The sequence below is a fragment of the Delphinapterus leucas genome, chromosome X (assembly GCF_059928025.1).
Source record: "Delphinapterus leucas isolate spDelLeu-1000000601 "Yukka" chromosome X, BTC_Dleu_Yukka2, whole genome shotgun sequence".
Taxonomy (NCBI): Eukaryota; Metazoa; Chordata; class Mammalia; order Artiodactyla; family Monodontidae; genus Delphinapterus; species Delphinapterus leucas.
Genome location: NC_143150.1, coordinates 71,605,827 through 71,627,676, shown reverse-complemented (window position 1 = coordinate 71,627,676; position 21,850 = coordinate 71,605,827). Strand labels below are relative to the sequence as shown.

General features: G+C 39.0%; 1 protein-coding gene across 22 annotated transcripts in view; it reads left to right on the top strand.

The window, feature by feature from the left end:
- TAF1 (TATA-box binding protein associated factor 1) overlaps window positions 1-21,850 on the top strand; it is a 100,656-nt gene that overhangs the window by 3,943 nt on the left and 74,863 nt on the right. For 18 of the 22 annotated variants that reach the window (XR_016391351.1, XR_002642915.2, XM_089904383.1 and 15 more), the window contains exons 4-18: window positions 973-1,092; window positions 2,208-2,449; window positions 2,817-3,035; window positions 3,427-3,645; window positions 3,999-4,206; window positions 11,339-11,515; window positions 11,877-12,004; window positions 12,098-12,205; window positions 12,323-12,496; window positions 12,949-13,122; window positions 13,352-13,456; window positions 15,234-15,434; window positions 15,604-15,745; window positions 16,169-16,299; window positions 16,950-17,030. Coding sequence is in view for 20 of the 22 variants with exons in the window: in XM_089904383.1 (XP_089760509.1) it covers window positions 973-1,092; window positions 2,208-2,449; window positions 2,817-3,035; window positions 3,427-3,645; window positions 3,999-4,206; window positions 11,339-11,515; window positions 11,877-12,004; window positions 12,098-12,205; window positions 12,323-12,496; window positions 12,949-13,122; window positions 13,352-13,456; window positions 15,234-15,434; window positions 15,604-15,745; window positions 16,169-16,299; window positions 16,950-17,030 (2,429 nt within the window). In the remaining 2 variants the exon portion in view is untranslated. Of the gene's footprint in view, window positions 1-972; window positions 1,093-2,207; window positions 2,450-2,816; window positions 3,036-3,426; window positions 3,646-3,998; window positions 4,207-11,338; window positions 11,516-11,876; window positions 12,005-12,097; window positions 12,206-12,322; window positions 12,497-12,948; window positions 13,123-13,351; window positions 13,457-15,233; window positions 15,435-15,603; window positions 15,746-16,168; window positions 16,300-16,949; window positions 17,031-21,850 lie in introns of those variants that run through there. The other 4 variants (XM_089904389.1, XM_089904397.1, XM_022561067.2 and 1 more) reach the window with 2 other exon arrangements.

The window sequence follows — 21,850 nt, the reverse complement described above, 5'->3', positions numbered from 1 at the left end:
GGAAAGACACTTTGTTGTTAAACCAGGCTTGAATTCTGACTTTGTCACTTAAAACTGTATGACCCTAAGTCACTTCGCTTCTGTATCTCAGAATAATTCCTACTTTGTAGCATTATTGGGAGGATTATAGATAAAATAGCTAAAAGTACATGGCACATAATGGGAGCTCAGTGAATAGAAGTTGCTATAATGACTACTATTAATGATTGATTGGAAAAGGTGTGTTGGGGGTAAGAGATTGATGAAGGAGACAGGAGGCTAAAATCATAAGCTGGGAAAATGAGGGTGGAGGTGGTATTGATAGTAACAAAAGGGAATTTAAAAGAGTTGAAGGATATTTCAGTGTGATACGGAATGCAGTTGTTGAATATATGAATGGAAAAGCTCTTCAGGCAGCAGAACATGCAGTGCAATTGTAGAGGGGCTAAGTCGGGGCAAGACTTAACAGATTTGAGTTTAGTCTGGATAAAGGTGATTCTTTAGAAAGGGAATGGAGAGTGTATAGAGGAATAAAAGCAGAGTGTTCAGGACTAAGTATTGAGTGATGCCACTGGTTAAAGGGTAGTGAAAATAACAGACTACAGAAGGTAGACAGAAAAAAATGTGTCAAAGACTTGGGAGGTGAGGAAAAAGTCCAGTCTTAAGCTGACAGAGGAAAGAAGAATGTTCAATTCAGTTATGAGATTGAGTAGCATGAAAATAAAGGAACAGGGTTTGACCAGGAGAAGGAGCAAAGGTTTTAAACAGTTCTTGGGAGCTTCCTAAATTCCTGTGTGAGATATACATGGTGTTCACAGCACTTGGCAATATGGTGCCATCTCTTTCTGAAGGCAGAAACTGCATCTCTTGTGTGTTGTCAAGGCATCTGCCTAGTTCTTCATGTGGTGCTTTAAATTCTTGAACGACAAGGGAGCTCAAGGCTGTTGTGTGACATTCTGGATATTGAGGAGATCACTTTCTTGGTTTTATTAGATTACGATGAGGATGACTATGATGCTGATTGTGAAGACATTGATTGCAAGTTGATGCCTCCTCCACCTCCACCCCCAGGACCAATGAAGAAGGATAAGGACCAGGATGCTATTACTGGTGGTAAGTAGAGACTGTCTGTTTTTGTCTGAGGAGCAAGTTCCATTCCTGGTTCAAATTTTTGGCATGCTCATAGTGGGCTATTAAAATTAAGCTGCTAGGAAAGGACACAACTTCTAGAAGTGATTCATACAATTTTCAAATTTCAGTATTAAAGGGAAATTTTACTTGTAAAACATTTGACAACAGTATTTTAACATGCGCTCAAGAAAAAGTAGTTTAGGTCAGTGTGGTTCTCAAATCTGGCTGCCCATCAGAATCACCTCGAGTCTTTTAAAAAAATACAGATTTCTGACTCTCTCACCCTTGGAGAATCTGATTCAGAAGATCTGAGGTAGAGCTCAGGGATTTCAGAGAATTCCCCCAAGTAGTTTCTGATGCAGCTGATCTGTACTGGTATTTGGAATCTACCTGTTTAGATGACTCTCTTTAAAAGAAATGATTAAATAGGAAGGCACCTAGAATGTGTATAAATCATTTAGAGCCACCTGTCAGAGTCAGAGATTTCAAAGGCAGGGTCTTTAATGATCGTCTCACCTATTCCTATGTCTGCAACAGCAGTAAGTAACCCTGTTCTAGGCTAGAAGATTGGGGAAGAGCGGTATCTTTGATCTCCTGTATTTTGAGGCTTATGTCAACCTAAGTGTCTCCTATTAGAGTTTTAAGCCATTTTCTTTTTAGTCTGCAGGCTAAGTAGCATTTGTGGCATAGATCTTATTTTATGCTAAATAATTTCATTGTTACCCTGTGGGCTTAAAAAATCTCTCCAGTTTATGGGTCCCTGAATCGGACATAAGGCCTGACTGGTATAAAAGTGTTACGTAATTTTTCTATTGGTCACATTTCTTTAACCTAATATACTTACAGAAAGTAGTAAATGTAGTAATAGTGTTTGTTTTCTCTCATCACAACCCCAGGGTACCAGGTACAAGGTGAGTTGGGGATGGTGGGAGATAATGAGTTGGAATGAGTTTTCTGGGTTGCCTACTAGTAATCTGGGTGCTTGGAACTGTATCCCCTGCCATTGAGCCATGCTTAAGCCTAGAGTGGGTGTTGGCTGAATTTGAGGAAATATGCTCACAGTTACATGCCAAAGGGGTTTCTCTTCCTTGTTGCAGTGTCTGAGGATGGAGAAGGCATCATCTTGCCCTCCATCATTGCCCCTTCCTCTTTGGCCTCAGAGAAAGTGGACTTCAGTAGTTCCTCTGACTCAGAATCTGAGATGGGACCTCAGGAAGCAACACAGGCAGAATCTGAGGATGGAAAGCTGACCCTACCATTGGCTGGGATTATGCAGCATGATGCCACCAAGCTGTTGCCGAGTGTCACAGAACTTTTCCCAGAATTTCGTCCTGGGAAGGTACTTTCTATGGAGAATGTCCACATTGCAAACCACTGCCCTCTTGTAGATACTGAGTTGTGTTGTTAAGATACTGAATATGGAATGGGTAGAATCTAAAGGATTCCTTTTTTTAAGTTTTGTGCATTGGTAGTACATGTGATTTATATAGTTCTCATTAGAAATTGTCCTTTCTGTTTTAAAAGAACTAATCCAAATTATTAATGAACACTTTACTTTCTTGGCAGATGTTATAAATCTGAGTTCAGCATTTCTTGATCCCTCCCTCACAGTTGAGTGGAATCCTCAAGGGAGTTTCCAGACTCAGAGCTACTGTTTTCCTATCTGACATTGAGTGTCTGACATAGAAGCACGTTTTGTGTTCTAGGTGTTACGCTTCCTACGTCTTTTTGGACCAGGGAAGAATGTCCCATCTGTTTGGCGGAGTGCTCGGAGAAAGAGGAAGAAGAAGCACCGTGAACTAATACAGGAAGAGCAGATCCAGGAGGTGGAGTGCTCAGTAGAATCAGAAGTCAACCAGAAATCTTTGTGGAACTACGACTACGCTCCACCACCACCTCCAGAGCAGTGTCTCTCTGATGATGAAGTAGGCAAAGTAGAGATCTGGAATTAAGACCTAAGAGGGGAACAAATGAGTTCTCCCTAGCTTATGTCTAAATTGAAAATGATACCTTAGCAGGTAGTGTCCTGTGCTGATTATCATTAAGTAATCACGATTTCAATCCCAGTGGCTGTCCCTTCCCTGTTGTGATAGAAGAGTATTGGGGACAGGCAGATGGTGATACACTGATGCGTAGGAAAGTTGAATGATAGAGTATGCCATGATATACCTCCATTGTTTACATTCGAACTCCAGTCCTGTTCAAGAATCATCCTTATGGCTCCTCTAAGTTCCCCTCCTGCTTCTTAACTCCCTGTAGCCTTAGGGCATCTGGGATCAGGATATCTTCCTCCCCTTCTACTTTATTCTGTTACAGATCACAATGATGGCTCCTGTGGAGTCCAAGTTTTCCCAGTCAACTGGAGATACAGATAAAGTGACAGACACCAAGCCAAGAGTGGCTGAGTGGCGTTATGGTCCTGCTAGACTGTGGTATGATATGCTGGGTGTTCCTGAAGATGGCAGTGGGTTTGACTATGGCTTCAAACTGAGAAAGATGGAACTTGAACCTGTGATGAAATGTAGAATGATGGAGGTAAGTAACACTGGTATGTAAGAAAGGAATCACTGTGCCCAGAGCCCTATCAGTTTTACTTTACTTTTCAACTGGGGAGACACTGGGTAGGGTTTCCTTGGTGGGAGATTGAGGTGTCCAAGCCTTTTGTTTGGTGTGGTATATCACCCTGGCAACTTGGCCCCACTGCAGGGATTCTGTTTGTGAGATGAGTGCTGTGCCAGACTAGGAGTGGGAGGAGGCAGATACCCCTTTGTTATCAGGTTCTTCTCTCAAGTCAGGGACCACACTTGATGTATCTGTTGTGGCATTTGGAGTGGGAACTCTGACAAGTGACCATTCAGGGATTTGTTGTTCCTCTCCTACTTGTGTAGGACTTCAGGAAACTTGAGGAAAGCAGTGGCACTGATCTTCTGGCTGATGAAAACTTCCTGATGGTGACACAGCTGCATTGGGAGGATGATATCATCTGGGATGGCGAGGATGTCAAACACAAAGGGACAAAACCACAGCGTGCAAGCTTGGCAGGCTGGCTTCCTTCCAGCATGACTAGGAATGCCATGGCTTACAATGTTCAACAAGGTGTGCATCTATGCCCGCTGTGTCCAGCACAAACTGTCCTTCATCTCAGTCATCTTAAGTAGGCTTAGCTGTCATCTTGGCTGCTGAGGGACAGTGAAATGTTTTGGATCTGAGCCCTGATTCTAGTCTGTAATGTTTTTTTTACACTGTTAATGAACTAGGTTGGACTCTGATTTCTCATTAGAAAAATGTGAAAACTACTTTGAAGTTAAAGATTTTTCTGAACTGTAACAATGCTTTTATCTTTATAGTCTACTTTTGTTTCCAAAGGCCCTTTATCTTTATCGTTCTACAATTTGCTTTTTTCCTTCTTAAATACACGTGGACACTCAAAAAAGGTATGCTATGCTTAATGTAGAAAACTGTGAAGATACAGTACAGTGTCAAAAATCACTGGTAATCCTACCATCTAGAGACTATCAGCTTTAACATTTTGGTGTATTTTTCTTTCAGTTTTCTGTCTTGTGTGTGTATGTAGCTGAGCTCATTCAATTTTACATGTTGTGCTTTTCACATAATGTAATATTATTTTACGTCATTTAAAGCTCTTCATAAAAATGTTTAATGACATGGGAAATTCATTTTAAATGGAAAAAAAAACCCAGTTATGAAGTGGCATATTTGATACCCTGTTTGCATAAGTGAAAAACAAAAACACACTGTATAAACAGAAAGTTTACTAAAAGGGAATATACTATGGGATTTACAGTGGTTCCTTATAGTTTGTAAGATCACAAACAGCTTTGCAGTTTTCTTTATACCTTTTGTGTATTTTCCAGATTTTCTTGAGTTAATCTGGATTGCTTTTATAATTCAGAGGAAAACCAAAAATGTCTTTTAAATCTAAGAAATAGTTTTTTTCTTTTTCCTTCCCTTTTTTTTTCTTAACATCTTTATTGGAGTATAACTGCTTTACAATGGTGTGTTAGTTTCTGCTTTACAACAAAATGCATCAGTTATATATGTACATATGTTCCCATATCTCATCCCTCTTGCGTCTCCCTCCCTCCCACCCTCTCTATCCCACCCTCCCTATCCCACCCCTCCAGGTGGTCATGAAGCACCGAGCTGATCTCCCTGTGCTGTGCGGCTGCTTCCCACTAGCTATCTACCTTACGTTTGGTAGTGTATATATGTCCATGCCTCTTTCTCGCTTTGTCATAGCTTACCCTTCCCCCTCCCCATATCCTCAATTCCATTCTCTAGTAGGTCTGTGTCTCTATTCCTGTCTTACCCCTAGGTTCTTCGTGACATTTTTTTCCCCTAAATTCCATATATATGTGTTAGCATACAGTATTTGTCTCTCTCTTTCTGACTTACTTCACTCTGTATGACAGATGCTGGGTCTATCCACCTCATTACAAATAGCTCAATTTCATTTCTTTTTATGGCTGAGTAATATTCCACTGTATATATGTGCCACATCTTCTTTATCCATTCATCTGATGATGGACACTTAGGTTGTTTCCATCTCCAGGCTATTGTAAATAGAGCTGCAATGAACATTTTGGTACATGACTCTTTTTGAATTATGGTTTTCTCAGGGTATATGCCCAGTAGTGGGATTGCTGGGTCATATGGTAGTCCTATTTGTAGTTTTTTAAGGAACCTCCGTACTGTTCTCCACAGTGGCTGTATCAGTTTACATTCCCACCAACAGTGCAAGAGTGTTCCCTTTTGTCCACACCCTCTCCAGCATTTATTGTTTCTAGACTTTTTGATGATGGCCATTCTGACTGGTGTGAGATGATATCTCATTGTAGTTTTGACTTGCATTTCTCTAATGATTAGTGACGTTGAGCATTCTTTCATGTGTTTGTTGGCAGTCTGTATATCTTCTTTGGAGAAATGTCTATTTAGGTCTTCTGCCCATTTTTGGGTTGGGTTGTTTGGTTTTTTGTTATTAAGCTGCATGAGCTGCTTATAAATTTTGGAGATTAATCCTTTGTCAGTTGCTTCATTTGCAAATATTTTCTCCCATTCTGAGGGTTGTCTTTTGGTCTTGTTTATGGTATCCTTTGCTGTGCAAAAGCTTTGAAGTTTCATTAGATCCCATTTGTTTATTTTTGTTTTTATTTCCATTTCTCTAGGAGGTGGGTCCAAAAGGATCTTGCTGTGATTTATGTCAGAGTGTCCTGCCTATATTTTCCTCTAAGAGTTTGATAGTTTCTGGCCTTACGTTATGTCTTTAATCCATTTTGACCTTATTTTTGTGTATGGAGTTAGGGAGTGATCTCATCTCATACTTTTACATGTACCTGTCCAGTTTTCCCAGCACCACTTATTGAAGAGGCTGTCCTTTCTGCACTGTACATTCCTGCCTCCTTTATCAAAGATAAGGTGACCGTATGTGCGTGGGTATGTCTCTGGGCTTTCTATCCTGTTCCATTGATCTATCTGTTTTTGTGCCAGTACCATACTGCCTTCATTACTGTAGCTTTGTAGTATAGTCTGAAGTCAGGGAGCCTGATTCCTCCAGCTCCGTTTTTCGTTCTCAAGATTGCTTTGGCTATTCGGGGGTCTTTCCTGTTTCCATACACATTGAAATTTTTTGTTCTAGTTCTGTGAAAAATGCCAGTGGTACTTTGATAGGGATTGCATTGAATCTGTAGATTGCTTTGGGTAGTAGAGTCATTTTCACAAAGTTCATTCTTCCAATCCAAGAACATGGTATATCTCTCCGTCTATTTGTATCATCTTTAATTTCTTTCATCAGTGTCTTATAATTTTCTGCATACAGGTCTTTTGTCTCTTTAGGTAGGTTTATTCCTAGGTATTTTCTTCTTTTTGTGGCAATGGTAAATGGGAGTGTTTTCTTGATTTCACTTTCAGATTTTTCATCATTAGTGTATAGGAATGCCAGAGATTTCTGTGCCTTAATTTTGTATGCTCCTACTTTACCAAATTCATTGATTAGCTCTAGTAGTTTTCTGGTAGCATCTTGAGGATTCTCTATGTATAGTATCATGTCATATGCAAACAGTGACAGCTTCTTCTTTTCTGATTTGGATTCCTTTTATTTCCTTTTCTTCTCTGATTGCTGTGGCTAAAACTTCCAAGACTGTGTTGAATAAGAGTGGTGGGAGTGGGCAACCTTGTCTTGTTCCTGATCTTAGTGGAAATGCTTTCAGTTTTTCACCATTGAGGACGATATTGGCTGTGGGTTTGTCATATATGGCCTTTATTATGTTGAGGAAACTTCCCTCTATGCCTACTTTCTGCAGGGTTTTTATCATAAATGGGTGTTGAATTTTGTCAAAAGCTTTCTCTGCATCTATTGAGGTGATCATATGGTTTTTCTCCTCCAGTTTGTTAATATGGTGTATCATGTTGATTGATTTGCGTATATTGAAGAATCCTTGCATTCCTGGAATAAACCCCACTTGATCATGGTGTATGATCCTTTTAATGTGCTGTTGGATTCTGTTTGCTAGTATTTTGTTGAGGGTTCTTGCATCTATGTTCATCAGTAATATTGGCCTGTAGTTTTCTTTCTTTGTGACATCCTTGTCTGGTTTTGGTATCAGGGTTATGGTGGCCTCGTAGAATGAGTTTGGGAGTGTTCCTCCCTCTGCTGTATTTTGGAAGAGTTTGAGAAGGATAGGTGTTAGCTCTTCTCTAAATGTTTGACAGAATTCGCCTGTGAAGCCATCTGGTCCTGGGCTTTTGTTTGTTGGAAGATTTTAAATCACAGTTTCAATTTCAGTGCTTGTGATTGTGATTGGTTTGTTCATATTTTCTATTTCTTCCTGATTCAGTCTTGGCAGGTTGTGCATTTCTAAGAATTTGTCCATTTCTTTCAGGTTGTCCATTTTATTGGCATAGAGTTGCTTGTAGTAATCTCATGATCTTTTGTATTTCTGCAGTGTCAGTTGTTACTTTTCCTTTTTCATTTCTAATTCTATTGATTTGAGTCTTCTGCCTTTTTTTCTTGATGAGTCTGGCTAATGGTTTATCAATTTTGTTTATCTTCTCAAAGAACCAGCTTTTAGTTTTATTGATCTTTGCTATTGTTTTCTTCTTTTTCATTTATTTCTGATCTGATTTTTATGATTTCTTTCCTTCTGCTAACTTTGGGGTATTTTTGTTCTTCTTTCTCTAATTGCTTGAGGTGCAAGGTTAGGTTGTTTATTTGAGATGTTTCCTGTTTCTTAAGGTAGGAATGTATTGCTATAAACTTCCCTCTTAGAACTGCTTTTGCTGCATCCCATAGGTTTGGGGTCGTCGTGTCTCTATTGTCATTTGTTTCTAGGTATTTTTTATTTCCTCTTTGATTTCTTCAGTGATCACTTCGTTATAAAGTAGTGTATTGTTTAGCCTCCATGTGTTAGTATTTTTTTACAGATCTTTTCCTGTAATTGATATCTAGTCTCATAGCGTTGTGGTCGGAAAAGATACTTGATACAATTTCAATTTTCTTAAATTTACCAAGGCTTGATTTGTGACCCAAGATATGATATATCCTGGAGAATGTTCCATGAGCACTTGAGAAAAATGTGTATTCTGTTGTTTTTGGATGGAGTGTCCTATAAATATCAATTAAATCCATCTTGTTTAATATATCATTTAAAGCTTGTGTTTCCTTATTTATTTTCATTTTGCATGATCTGTCCATTGGTGAAAGTGGGTCTATGAATGTGTTACTGTCGATTTACCTTTTTATGGCTGTTAGTATTTGCCTTATGTATTGAGGTGCTCCTATGTTGGGTGCATAAATATATTTACAATTGTTATATCTTCTTCTTGGACCGATCCTTTGATCATTATGTAGTGTCCTTCTTTGTCTCTTCTAATAGTCTTTATTTTAAAGCCTATTTTGTGTGATATGAGAATTGCTACTCCATCTTTCTTTTGGTTTCCAATTGCATGAAATATCTTTTTCCATCTCCTTACTTTCAGTCTGTATGTGTCTCTAGGTCTGAAGTTGGTCTCTTATAGACAGCAAGTATATGGGTCTTGTTTTTGTATCCATTCAGCCAATCTGTGTCTTTTGGTGGGAGCATGTAGTCCATTTACATTTAAGGTAAGTATCGATATGTATGTCCCTATTCCCATTTTCTGAATTATTTTGGGTTCATTGTTGTAGGTCTTTTCCTTCTCTTGTGTTTCTTGCCTAGAGAAGTTCCCTTAGCAGTTGTTGTAGAGCTGGTTTGGTGGTGCTGAACTCTGTCAGCTTTTGCTTGTCTGTAAAGGTTTTAATTTCTCCATCAAATCTGAATGAGATCCTTGCTGGGTAGAGTAATCTTGGTTGCAGATTTTTCTCCTTCATCACTTTAAATATGTCCTGCCAGTCCCTTCTGGCTTGCAGTTTCTGCTGAAAGACCAGCTGTTAACCTTTTGGGGATTTCCTTGTGTGTTATTTGTTGTTTTTCCTTGCTGCTTTTAATATGTTTTCCTTGTATTTAATTTTTGATAGTTTGATTAATATGTGTCTTGGCGTATTTCTCCTTGGATTTATCTTGTATGGGACTCTCTGTGCTTCCTGGACTTGATTAACTATTTCCTTTCCCATATTAGGGAAGTTTTCAACTACAATTTCTTCAAATATTTTCTCAGTCCCTTTCTTTTTCTCTTCTTCTTCTGGAACCCCTATAATTCGAATGTTGGTACGTTTAATGTTGTCCTAGAGGTCTCTGAGACTGTCCTCAGTTCTTTTCTTTTTCTCTTTATTCTGCTCTGCAGTAGTTATTTCCACTATTTTATCTTCCAGGTCACTTATCCATTCTTCTGCCTCAGTTATTCTGCTATTGATCCCATCTAGAGTATTTTTAATTTCATTTATTGTGTTGGTCATCGTTGTTTGTTTCATCTTTAGTTCTTCTAGGTCCTTGTTAAATGTTTCTTGCATTTTGTCTGTTCTATATCCAAGATTTTGGATCATCTTTAATATCATTATTCTGAATTCTTTTTCAGGTAGAGTGCCTATTTCCTCTTCATTTGTTAGGTCTGGTGGGTTTTTATCTTGCTCCTTCATCTGCTGTGTGTTTTTCTGACTTCTCATTTTGCTTATCTTACTGTGTTTGGGGTCTCCTTTTTGCAGGCTGCAGGTTCGTAGTTCCCGTTGTTTTTGGTGTCTGTCCCCAATGGCTAAGGTTGGTTCAGTGGGTTGTGTAGGCTTCCTGGTGGAGGGGACTAGTGCCTGTGTTGTGGTGGATGAGGCTGGATCTTGTCTTTCTGGTGGGCAGGTCCACGTCTGGTGGTGTGTTTTGGGGTGTCTGTGGACTTATTGTGATTTTAGGCAGCCTCTCTGCTAATGGGTGGGGTTGTGTTCCTGTCTTGCTAGTTGTTTGGTATAGGATGTCCAGCACTGTAGCTTGCTGGTCGTTGAGTGAAACTGGGTGCTGGTGTTGAGATGGAGATCTCTGGGAGATTTTCGCCGTTTGATATTATGTGGAGCTGGGAGGTCTCTTGTTGACCAATGTCCTGAAGTTGGCTCTCCCACCTCAGAGGCACAGCACTGACTCCTGGCTGCAGCACCAAGCGCCTTTCATCCACACGGCAAGAACCTTTAGAAGGTATTCGGGAAGAGGAATCAGAGGAAGAGTGTGGAAGCCGAAGTTTGTGAGGTTCCAGAGCACAGACACGTACACACCTCCCGTCTCCTTCACCAGCATTTGCACCTCTGCCTCTTGCTGCCCTCAGAGGCTGCGAATCTCTGCAGAGCACGCCCAGTTCCTTATTCAGGCCTGTGCCCCGCTGTGGGCGGAGGTCATGGGAAGGATGCGACTGCCGGCTGACCTGGAGCTGAACCTCTTTCCTTCCTTCTATCTAAACACTTTATTAGTTACATAGCAGTCATACTTGGATGTTTTCATAATTTACCAATAATTATTGTATTTTAAATATAACATTTTACTACATTTATTGTTAGCGTATTTTACCATATCATTTATTACCATAATTTATTTAATCAGTCCTTTATTAAACACTTAGCTGTTTAAATTTTGACTATTATAGAAAAACATTGCAGTGAGCATTTTTGTCTGCAACATTTTTTAAAATACACTGTATCCACTAGGTTCCTTTTCAGTAGCCACATGAGTAACTAGTAGCATTTGCTCCTTTTCCCTTTGCTAGAATTGAAGGGGGCATAAATGTTTTGTTTGTTATTGTTTTCTCGTGTTTTGACTAGGTTTTGCAGCAACCCTGGATGATGACAAACCTTGGTACTCCATTTTTCCCATTGACAATGAGGAGCTAGTATATGGACGCTGGGAGGACAATATCATTTGGGATGCTCAGGCCATGCCCCGGCTCTTGGAGCCTCCTGTTTTGACACTTGATCCCAATGATGAGAACCTCATTTTGGGTATGGTACTGGCTGGGTCAGTGTTTCTCCTCCATAATTGACAGCTTGCTCTGCTAATGTCGGGGGCAGGAGCAAATCAGAAGGGTTGGGAAGGTCAAGACTAGAAGCTTCTTGATAGCAGTTTGAGAGAGCAAAGTTGTGGCTGTCAGTTTCTAGTATTTGTGTATTGTTTAGGGAAAACTCATAGGAATGTTGGAAAGTAGTACCTTGGAGATGTCAGGAGTGTAGTTTGGTTGGAGTTGATTATGGACTGGAAGTGGTCTGGAGAAGGATGAGAAATCTGGTTAGGAATTGCAAAGGTGTCATTAGGAAAGGTGAATCTTAAGGGATAACAACTCCAGGGTGACTTTTGTTTCCTCAGAAATTCCAGATGAAAAGGAAGAGGCTACTTCTAACTCCCCCTCCAAGGAGAGTAAGAAGGAATCATCTCTGAAGAAGAGTCGAATTCTGTTAGGGAAAACGGGAGTCATCAAGGAGGAACCACAGCAGGTCTGTGAAGGGGAAAGGGGTTTCGTATTTAGAAGAACAAAGAAAGGTAATGGAGAAGGGTAGTCTCACTAAGGTTTGATGATCTATCATTAGAACATGTCTCAGCCAGAAGTGAAAGATCCATGGAATCTCTCCAATGATGAATATTACTACCCTAAGCAACAGGGTCTTCGAGGCACCTTTGGAGGAAATATTATCCAGGTAAAAGTAGCATTTTTTCTGTGGTGAATGGGAACCACTGCTTTTTTTATGATGGAGGATATGGGTAAATCTTGCCTAGGCTGGAGTTTAATGTGAACCCTTGTATTTCTGTCTTAGCACTCAATTCCTGCTGTGGAATTGCGGCAGCCCTTCTTTCCCACCCACATGGGGCCCATTAAATTACGGCAGTTCCATCGTCCACCTCTAAAGAAGTACTCTTTTGGGGCACTATCTCAGCCAGGTCCCCACTCAGTCCAGCCCTTGCTAAAGCACATCAAAAAGAAGGCTAAGGTATGATTGAATCTTGGTTAGAAAAAAACAGCTATAAAAGACATTGGAGTACAAATGGGGGAGGTGGACTGGATATTAGATGATACTAGGATATTATTTATTTTCTTAGATGTGATAGAATGTTACTGTGGTTATTTAGGAAAATGTCCTTATTCTTGGGAGATGTATGTGAAAATGCGGTGAAGTGCCATGATAACTGCAACTTTGAAAAACGGTTAAGCAAAATCTGTTGAGAGATAGTTACAGGTAAAACAAATATGGCAAAATATAAAGTTACATCTAAGTGGTGGAATAACAGGTGTTCATAGTTTTGACTTTATTTTTGAAAATTTTTGCAATGAAATTGGAAAAAAAAGAAGGCAAGTAAAAGTTTTTGATGTCTCAACGAACAACATCACTCTGTAATTATTGTCCTGTCAGTAGCTGTACTGTATTGTCTTTGTTCTCGGCAGATGAGAGAACAAGAGAGGCAAGCTTCAGGTGGTGGAGAGATGTTTTTCATGCGCACACCTCAGGACCTCACAGGCAAAGATGGAGATCTTATTCTTGCAGAATATAGTGAGGAAAATGGACCATTAATGATGCAGGTTGGCATGGCAACCAAGATTAAAAACTACTATAAGCGGGTGAGTCTGCTCAGAAAATCTTTGTTGTTAGTATAGCTGTAGTTAAATATCCAGTGATCATATGTGAAAGTGTATTTTCTTACTTTATACTAGAAATTTATTGGGAGAAAGGAATGATATCCATTTTGCAGGTAGTACTATTAGTAGAATGCTGTGCTCATGGAATATTTTGTGTAGTCTTATTGATTATATTCTGGCATAGTAACTGGGTCTGCTGCATTCCTTATAGAAACCCGGAAAAGATCCCGGAGCCCCAGATTGTAAATATGGAGAAACTGTTTACTGCCATACATCTCCTTTTCTAGGCTCACTCCATCCTGGACAATTACTGCAGGTGAGGAATTATTTCCTGTTGTAACTCTTTCCTAAGGAAATTGACAGATGAGGAGCTAGTCAGCCCAAAAAGGACCAATTCTAGTTGATTGAGATACTGTTTATACATTAAGTATGGGAAAGATCAATATAAACTAAAAATGATTATAATACAAAAATTTTTTGCATCTTTTTATTGAAACTGGCTCCTTATTATGTTATTCAGTAAGTTAAATTTGAAATAGTTTTTTGAAAATACCTAGTGGTAAGAAGTCCAGAAACATCTGGGTGTCATAGGGAAGTCAACCTGGGATTAATAATTTACTATAGGGACTTCCCTGGTGGTCCACTGGTTAAGACTTCACCTTCCAATGCAGGGAGTGCAGGTTCGATACCTGGTTGGGGAGCTAAGATCCCACATGCCTTGGGGCCAAAAAACCAAAACATAAAACAGAAGCAATATTGTAACAAATTCAATAAAGGCTTTAAAAATGGTCCACGTTTTAAAAAAATCTTAAAAAGAATTTACGGTAGTTAATTTATGAATGTTTAATTTGTATGTGTAAGATGGGTATGTTTTGATTATATTAGTCGTGGTCATTTTGAGTATTGAACCACCCTGAACTGTGCTACTTACAGTCCCCAGCTGTAGTGAAATGGTTTTTTCCCCTCTTTGTTTTGATGGGTATAGAGATGCTCTTTGGTAACCTAGCTTTTACATATTTTGTTAAGGCAATGTACAGAGGTCCACAAATGATGTGAGGAAATCTTTAGCACTCTTCTACCTTGTTTCCCCCCCACTCCCGCCCCACTTCATTTCTCTTGGCAATCTTAACCATTTTACCTGCTCTTGTACCTACTTTATTCCATTGTTTCTATTGCTTATTCTCTTAAAGCATCTACAAAGCACATTGTTTTTTTATCCTTTACATCTGTAATCCATTTCCCACCATATTTTGAGTGTCACCTTCATACTGTTCCTGGAGTTCCTACCCCTGTAACTTTCTGTTGAGATTTTCTACCAGTCCATCCCCTTCTTTTGTGGCTACTTTTGTAGTCTCTCAGAGAGATCCTTTTTTACCTTCCCCTGTAACTCTTTTTCACATTTAGAATTTTCTTTCCACACCTATCTATTGAAGATCTTCCCTCTTTCTACTTTTCTGATTTTTTTGAAAAGTCTTTCCTTAGAATCACAGCTTCTTGTAATAGTTGATCCTCATCTGGCTGCTACTTAAACAAGCTCAAATGTTTCTGTCCTGCATGTTTAGTCTGTCTTTTCTAGCACACTTTCTAATTCATTAGTTGTTTTTGTTGTTTTATTTTTTTATTAATTTACTTAACAAATGTTTTGATCTCACATATTATGTCAAGGGCTATGCTAGGTCTAGGGTAATAGTATGGTACTTGTTAGTTTATAAAGTGATTTTCATATATAATCTTTATAGCAATCGTGTGAGGTATAGGCGTTTTAAATATCTCCATTTTGGAGATGAGGAAAATTAAGCTCATAGATATTAAGTAATTTATCTGACATCATACAGTGAGTAGCAGAGCCAGTGTCATCTGAATCCAAATCCTGTAGTTTCCCTACTACTGACTCTTAAAGGTAGCCAGTGGGTAAAAAATTATCTGTCTAATCCCATTTGATACTCCATGTTATAATTTGTTTACGTTATTCGATAGACCTTAGATGGCATAATGGGGATAGAGAGCAAACAAGCTTGATTTTCCTTTCTCATTAGTTTACTAAATTTCCAGGGTTTCTCTGTATATAACTTTTGTGTTTTTGTTTTTGTTAGGCATTTGAGAACAATCTTTTTCGTGCTCCAATTTATCTTCATAAGATGCCAGAAAGTGATTTCCTTATTATTCGCACAAGACAAGGTTACTATATTCGGGAATTAGTGGATATTTTTGTGGTTGGACAGCAGTGCCCCTTGTTTGAAGTTCCTGGGCCCAACTCCAAAAGGGCCAATACACATATTCGAGACTTTCTCCAGGTAAGAATGAGAGGATAGGGAGGGGCTCTGGGTGTACATAAAAGGATATGTGGACTTGGGGGCACACCAGGCAAGATCAAAACACATAGGGCTTTAGCAGGGGAAGGGGCCCTGGGGAGGACTTTTATCCTTACTTTGCCAAATAAAAAAAATTCGGTTTGTTGGGCAGGTTTTTATTTACCGCCTGTTCTGGAAGAGTAAAGATCGGCCACGGCGGATCCGAATGGAAGATATAAAAAAAGCCTTTCCTTCCCATTCAGAAAGCAGCATCCGGAAGAGGCTAAAGCTCTGCGCTGACTTCAAACGCACAGGTCATCAGTTGTGACTGATTATATGTCCTCTCTGCCTCTCTCCAAGAAAGGAATTACGGCTTCCAGTTAAAAGGATAAACATACAGTTAATAAAGTAGAAAAAAATAATAAAGTCATCAAAAGGAGGTAGCAAATCTTCTAATTATGGAGGCTCTGATTACTATTTAATTTATTTTTATTTTTATTTTTTTTTGCTATTTAATCTTGCCTGTCAGGAAATTCAGTGTGATTGTTGGATGTCTTACATGAGATATAGGAAATCTAGCAGCAGGGCTTTTCTTTGCCGGACAGTCAGGCTAACTGTGGCTAGGCCTAATACCTCCTGGGACATTGCCTAGTTCAGTCTTGTTTTGCTATCCCTGTTGCTGTCAATGAAAGGGCCTTTGGAATTCAGAATGGTCTCATTTTCTTTATCTTTTCTAGGCATGGACTCAAACTGGTGGGTGCTGAAGTCTGATTTTCGTTTACCAACTGAGGAGGAGATCAGGGCTATGGTGTCTCCAGAGCAGTGCTGCGCTTATTATAGCATGATAGCAGCAGAGCAGCGGCTGAAGGTGAACACCTTCCTCTTAGGCACTACTTATGCCTGTGGGTTTTTTTCAGAGAGATGAGGGTGAAGACTTTTCTCACTGGCTTACAAATGATGGTTACTAGATTATTACCAACTATTTATAAAGTCAAACTGTATGATGTACTCTGTGTACATCAGTTCTGGGGTAAACTGCATTGTAGCTACATACCAGTGGGAAGGCTTAGTGAGGGACTTAGGGCATATTGTTTTGCTTTGAAAACGGTTGCTCATTCATTTGGGTGGTGGTTTTAATCTCTGTTCTTTGTAAGACAGGTGTGTTAGCAGGAAAAGTACTTCTTAGTTGTTTTCCATAGCCTTCCAGGTGGGCAGAGATGATGATGGTGCTGGACATGTGGTTTAGAGAAGCAGAATGTCCTTCTCAGGCCAAAATAGGAAAGGTCTAGCTGGGGTGAGATAGCACAACTCTGTCCCATTGAGTTAATAAGCATCTCTATTCCGCTTCCTAACGGGCCTTAACTATCCACATGTATTAGCCTAAGGATGTAGAATGGTGATAGGTACGCCTAAGACTTTACAGAATCCATTCTCTATGCAAAATGGGCTTTGGTGTTCTGTACTTGGTATTCAGTGAAACTTGTGCTTTGTCTTATGCATGGATTTGTCCTCTTCCAGGATGCTGGCTATGGTGAGAAGTCCTTTTTTGCTCCAGAAGAGGAAAATGAGGAAGATTTCCAGATGAAGATTGATGATGAGGTACGGCTTTAATCTTTATTGGTACATCCCATTTATCCTTTTTTCTAAAAAAAAAACAGCTTTATTGAGATGATTGACATACAATAAACGGCACATATTTAAAGTGTACTATTTGGTACATTTCGTTGTATGTTTATACCTGTGAAATTGTCGTGACAAGATAATGAGTGTATCTGTCACCCCCACAAGTTTCTTCGTGCCTCTTTGAAATCCCTTTCTCCATTCTCCTCCCTTCTCTCTACCCTCCCTGTCCCTCCTTGACAACCGCTGATGTGCTTCCTGTCACTATAGATGAGTTTGCACTTTTTAGAATTTTAGGTAAATGGAATCGTAGTTACCTGTACTCTTTTTTTTAATACATGTAACACAAAATTTACCATCTTAATCTTTAAGTGTGTATTCAGTAGTGTTAAGTACATTCACATTGTTATACAACCAATCTCCAGAACTCTTTTCATCTTGTAAAACTGAAACTATTACCCATTAAACAGTAATTCACCGTTTTTCCCTCCCTCAGCCCCTGGCAACCACCATTTTACTTTCTGTCCCTATGAATTCCCTATGAATTTTACTACTTTAGGTGCTTCACCTAAGTGGAATCATACAGTATTTTTTTTTTTTAACATCTTTATTCGGGTATAATTGCTTTACAATGGTGTGCTAGTTTCTGCTTTATAACAAAGTGAATCAGCTATACACATACATATGTTCCCATATCTCCTCCCTCTTACGTCTCCCTCCCTCGCACCCTTCCTATCCTACCCCTCCAGGTGGTCACAAAGCACCGAGCCAATCTCCCTGTGCCATGCAGCTGCTTCCCACCAGCTATCTACCTTACGTTTGTTAGCGTATGTATGTCCATGCCTCTCTCTCGCCCTGTCACAGCTCACCCTTCCCCCTCCCCATATCCTCAAGTCCGTTCTCCAGGAGGTCTGTGTCTTTATTCCTGTCTTACCCCTAGGTTCTTTGTGACATTTTTTTTTTCTTAACTTCCATATATATGTGTTAGCATACGGGATTTGTCTTTCTCTTTCTGACTTAACTTCACTCTGTATGACAGACTCTAGGTCTATCCACCTCATTACAAATAGCTCAATTTCGTTTCTTTTTAGGGCTGAGTAATATTCCATTGTATGTATGTGCCACTTCTTCTTTATCCATTCATCTGTCGATGGACACTTAGGGTGCTTCCATGTCCTGGCTATTGTAAATAGAGCTGCAGTGAACATTTTGATACATGACTCTTTGAATTATGGTTTTCTCAGGGTATATGCCCAGTAGTGGGATTGCTGGGTCATATGGTAGTTCTATTTGTAGTTTTTTAAGGAACCTCCATACTGTTCTCCATAGTGGCTGAATCAATTCACATTCCCACCAGCAGTGCAAGAGTGTTCCCTTTTGTCCACACCCTCTCCAGCATTTATTGTTTCTAGACTTTTTGATGATGGCCATTCTGACTGGTGTGAGATGATATCTCATTGTAGTTTTGATTTGCATTTCTCTAACGATTAATGATGTTGAGCATTCTTTCATGTGTTTGTTGGCAGTCTGTATGTCTTCTTTGGAGAAATGTCTATTTAGGTCTTCTGCCCATTTTTGGATTGGGGTGTTTTTTTGTTATTGAGCTGCATGAGCTGCTTATAAATTTTGGAGATTAATCCTTTGTCAGTTGCTTCATTTGCAAATATTTTCTCCCATTCTGAGGGTTGTCTTCTGCTCTTGTTTATGGTTTCCTTTGCTGTGTAAAAGCTTTGAAGTTTCATTAGGTCCAATTTGTTTATTTTTGTTTTTATTTCCCTTTCTCTAGGAGGTGGGTCCAAAAGGATCTTGCTGCGATTTATGTCACAGAGTGTTCTGCCTATGTTTTCCTCTAAGAGTTTGATAGTTTCTGGCCTTACATTTAGGTCTTTAATCCATTTTGAGCTTATTTTTGTGTATGGTGTTAGGGAGTGGTCTCATCTCATACTTTCACATGTAGCTGTCCAGTTTTCCCAGCACCACTTATTGAAGAGGCTGTCCTTTCTCCACTGTACATTCCTGCCTCCTTTATCAAAGATAAGGTAACCATATGTGCATGGGTTTATCTCTGGGCTTTCTATCCTGTTCCATTGACCTATCTTTCTGTTTCTGTGCCAGTACCATACTGTCTTGATTACTGTAGCTTTGTAGCATAGTCTGAAGTCAGGGAGCCTGATTCCTCCAGCTCCGTTTTTCGTTCTCAAGATTGCTTTGGCTATTCAGGGTCTTTCCTGTTTCCATACACATTGAAATTTTTTGTTCTAGTTCTGTGAAAAATGCCAGTGGTACTTTGATAGGGATTGCATTGAATCTGTAGATTGCTTTGGGTAGTAGAGTCATTTTCACAATGTTGATTCTTCCCATCCAAGAACATGGTATATCTCTCCATCTATTTGTATCATCTTTTATTTCTTTGATCAGCGTCTTACAATTTTCTGCATACAGGTGTTTTGTCTCCTTAGGTAGGTTTATTCCTAGATATTTTATTCTTTTGGTTGCAGTGGTAAATGGGAGTGTTTTCTTGATTTCACTTTCAGATTTTTCATCATTAGTGTATAGGAATGCCAGAGTTTTCTGTGCATTAATTTTGTATGCTGCTACTTTACCAAATTCATTGATTAGCCCTAGTAGTTTTCTGGAAGCATCTTTAGGATTCCCTAAGTATAGTATCATGTCACCTGCAAACAGTGAGCTTTACTTTTTCTTTTCCGATTTGGATTCCTTTTATTTCCTTTTCTTCTCTGATTGCTGTGGCTAAAACTTCCAAAACTATGTTTAATAAGAGTGGTGAGAATGGGCAACCTTGTCTTGTTCCTGATCTTAGTGGAAATGCTTTCAGTTTTTCACCATTGAGGATGATATTGGCTGTGGGCTTGTCATATATGGCCTTTATTATGTTGAGGAATGTTCCCTCTACGCCTACTTTTCTGCAGGGTTTTTATCATAAATGGGTGTTGAATTTTGTCAGAAGCTTTCTCTGCATCTATTGAGATGATCATGTGGTTTTTCTCTTTCAGTTTGTTAACATCGTTTATCACATTGATAGATTTGCATATATTGAAGAATCCTTGCTTTCTTGGAATAAACCCCACTTGATCATGGTGTATGATCCTTTTAATGTGCTGTTGGATTCTGTTTGCTAGTATTTTGTTGAGGATTTTTGCATCTATGTTCATCGGTGATATTGGCCTGTAGTTTTCTTTCTTTGTGACATCCTTGTCTGGTTTTGGTATCAAGGTGATGGTGGCCTTGTAGAAGGAATTCGAGCGTGTTCCTCCCTCTGCTATATTTTGGAAGAGTTTGAGAAGGATAGGTGTTAGCTCTTCTCTAAATGTTTGACAGAATTCGCCTGTGAAGCCATCTGGTCCTGGGCTTTTGTTTGTTGGAAGATTTTTAATCACAGTTTCAATTTCAGTGCTTGTGATTGGTCTGTTCATATTTTCTATTTCTTCCTGATTCAGTCTTGGCAGGTTGTGCATTTCTAAGAATTTGTCCATTTCTTCCAGGTTGTCCATTTTTTTGGCATAGAGTTGCTTGTAGTAATCTCTCATCTTTTTTGTTTCTGCAGTGTCAGTTGTTACTTCTCCTTTTTGATTTCTAATTCTATTGATTTGAGTCTTCTGCCTTTTTTTCTTGATGAGTCTGGCTAATGGTTTATCAATTTTGTTTATCTTCTCAAAGAACCAGCTTTTAGTTTTATTGATCTTTGCTATTGTTTTCTTCTTTTTCATTTATTTCTGATCTGATTTTTATGATTTCTTTCCTTCTGCTAACTTTGGGGTATTTTTGTTCTTCTTTCTCTAATTGCTTGAGGTGCAAGGTTAGGTTGTTTATTTGAGATGTTTCCTGTTTCTTAAGGTGGGCTTGTATTGCTATAAACTTCCCTCTTAGAACTGATTTTGCTGCATCCCATGGGTTTGGGGTCGTTGTGTGTCCATTGTCATTTGTTTCTAGGTATTTTTTTTATTTCCTCTTTGATTTCTTCAGTGATCACTTCGTTATAAAGTAGTGTATTGTTTAGCCTCCATGTGTTAGTATTTTTTACAGATCTTTTCCTGTAATTGATATCTAGTCTCATGGCGTTGTGGTCGGAAAAGATACTTGATACAATTTCAATTTTCTTAAATTTACCAAGGCTTGATTTGTGACCCAAGATATGATGTACCCTGGAGAATGTTCCATGAGCACTTGAGAAGAATGTGTATTCTGTTGTTTTTGGATGGAGTGTCCTATAAATATCAATTAAGTCCATCTTGTTTAATGTATCATTTAAAGCTTGTGTTTCCTTATTTATTTTCATTTTGGATGATCTGTCCATTGGTGAAAGTGGGGTGTTAAAGGTATGAATGTGTTACTGTCGATTTCCCCTTTTCTAGCTCTTAGTATTTGCCTTATGTATTGAGGTGCTCCTATGTTGGGTGCATAAATATTTACAATTGTTATATCTTCTTCTTGGATCGATCCCTTGATCATTATGTAGTGTCCTTCTTTGTCTCTTCTAATGGTCTTTATTTTAAAGTCTATTTTGTCTGATATGAGAATTGCTACTCCAGCTTTCTTTTGGTTTCCATTTGCATGGAATATCTTTTTCCATCCCTTTACTATCAGTCGGTATGTGTCTCTAGGTCTGAAGTGGGTCTCTTGTAGACAGTATATATATGGGTCTTGCTTTTGTATCCATTCAGCGAATCTGTGTCTTTTGGTGGGAGCATGTAGTCCATTTACATTTAAGGTAATTATCGACATGTATGTTCCTATTCCCATTTTCTAAATTGTTTTGGGTTCGTTATTACAGGTCTTTT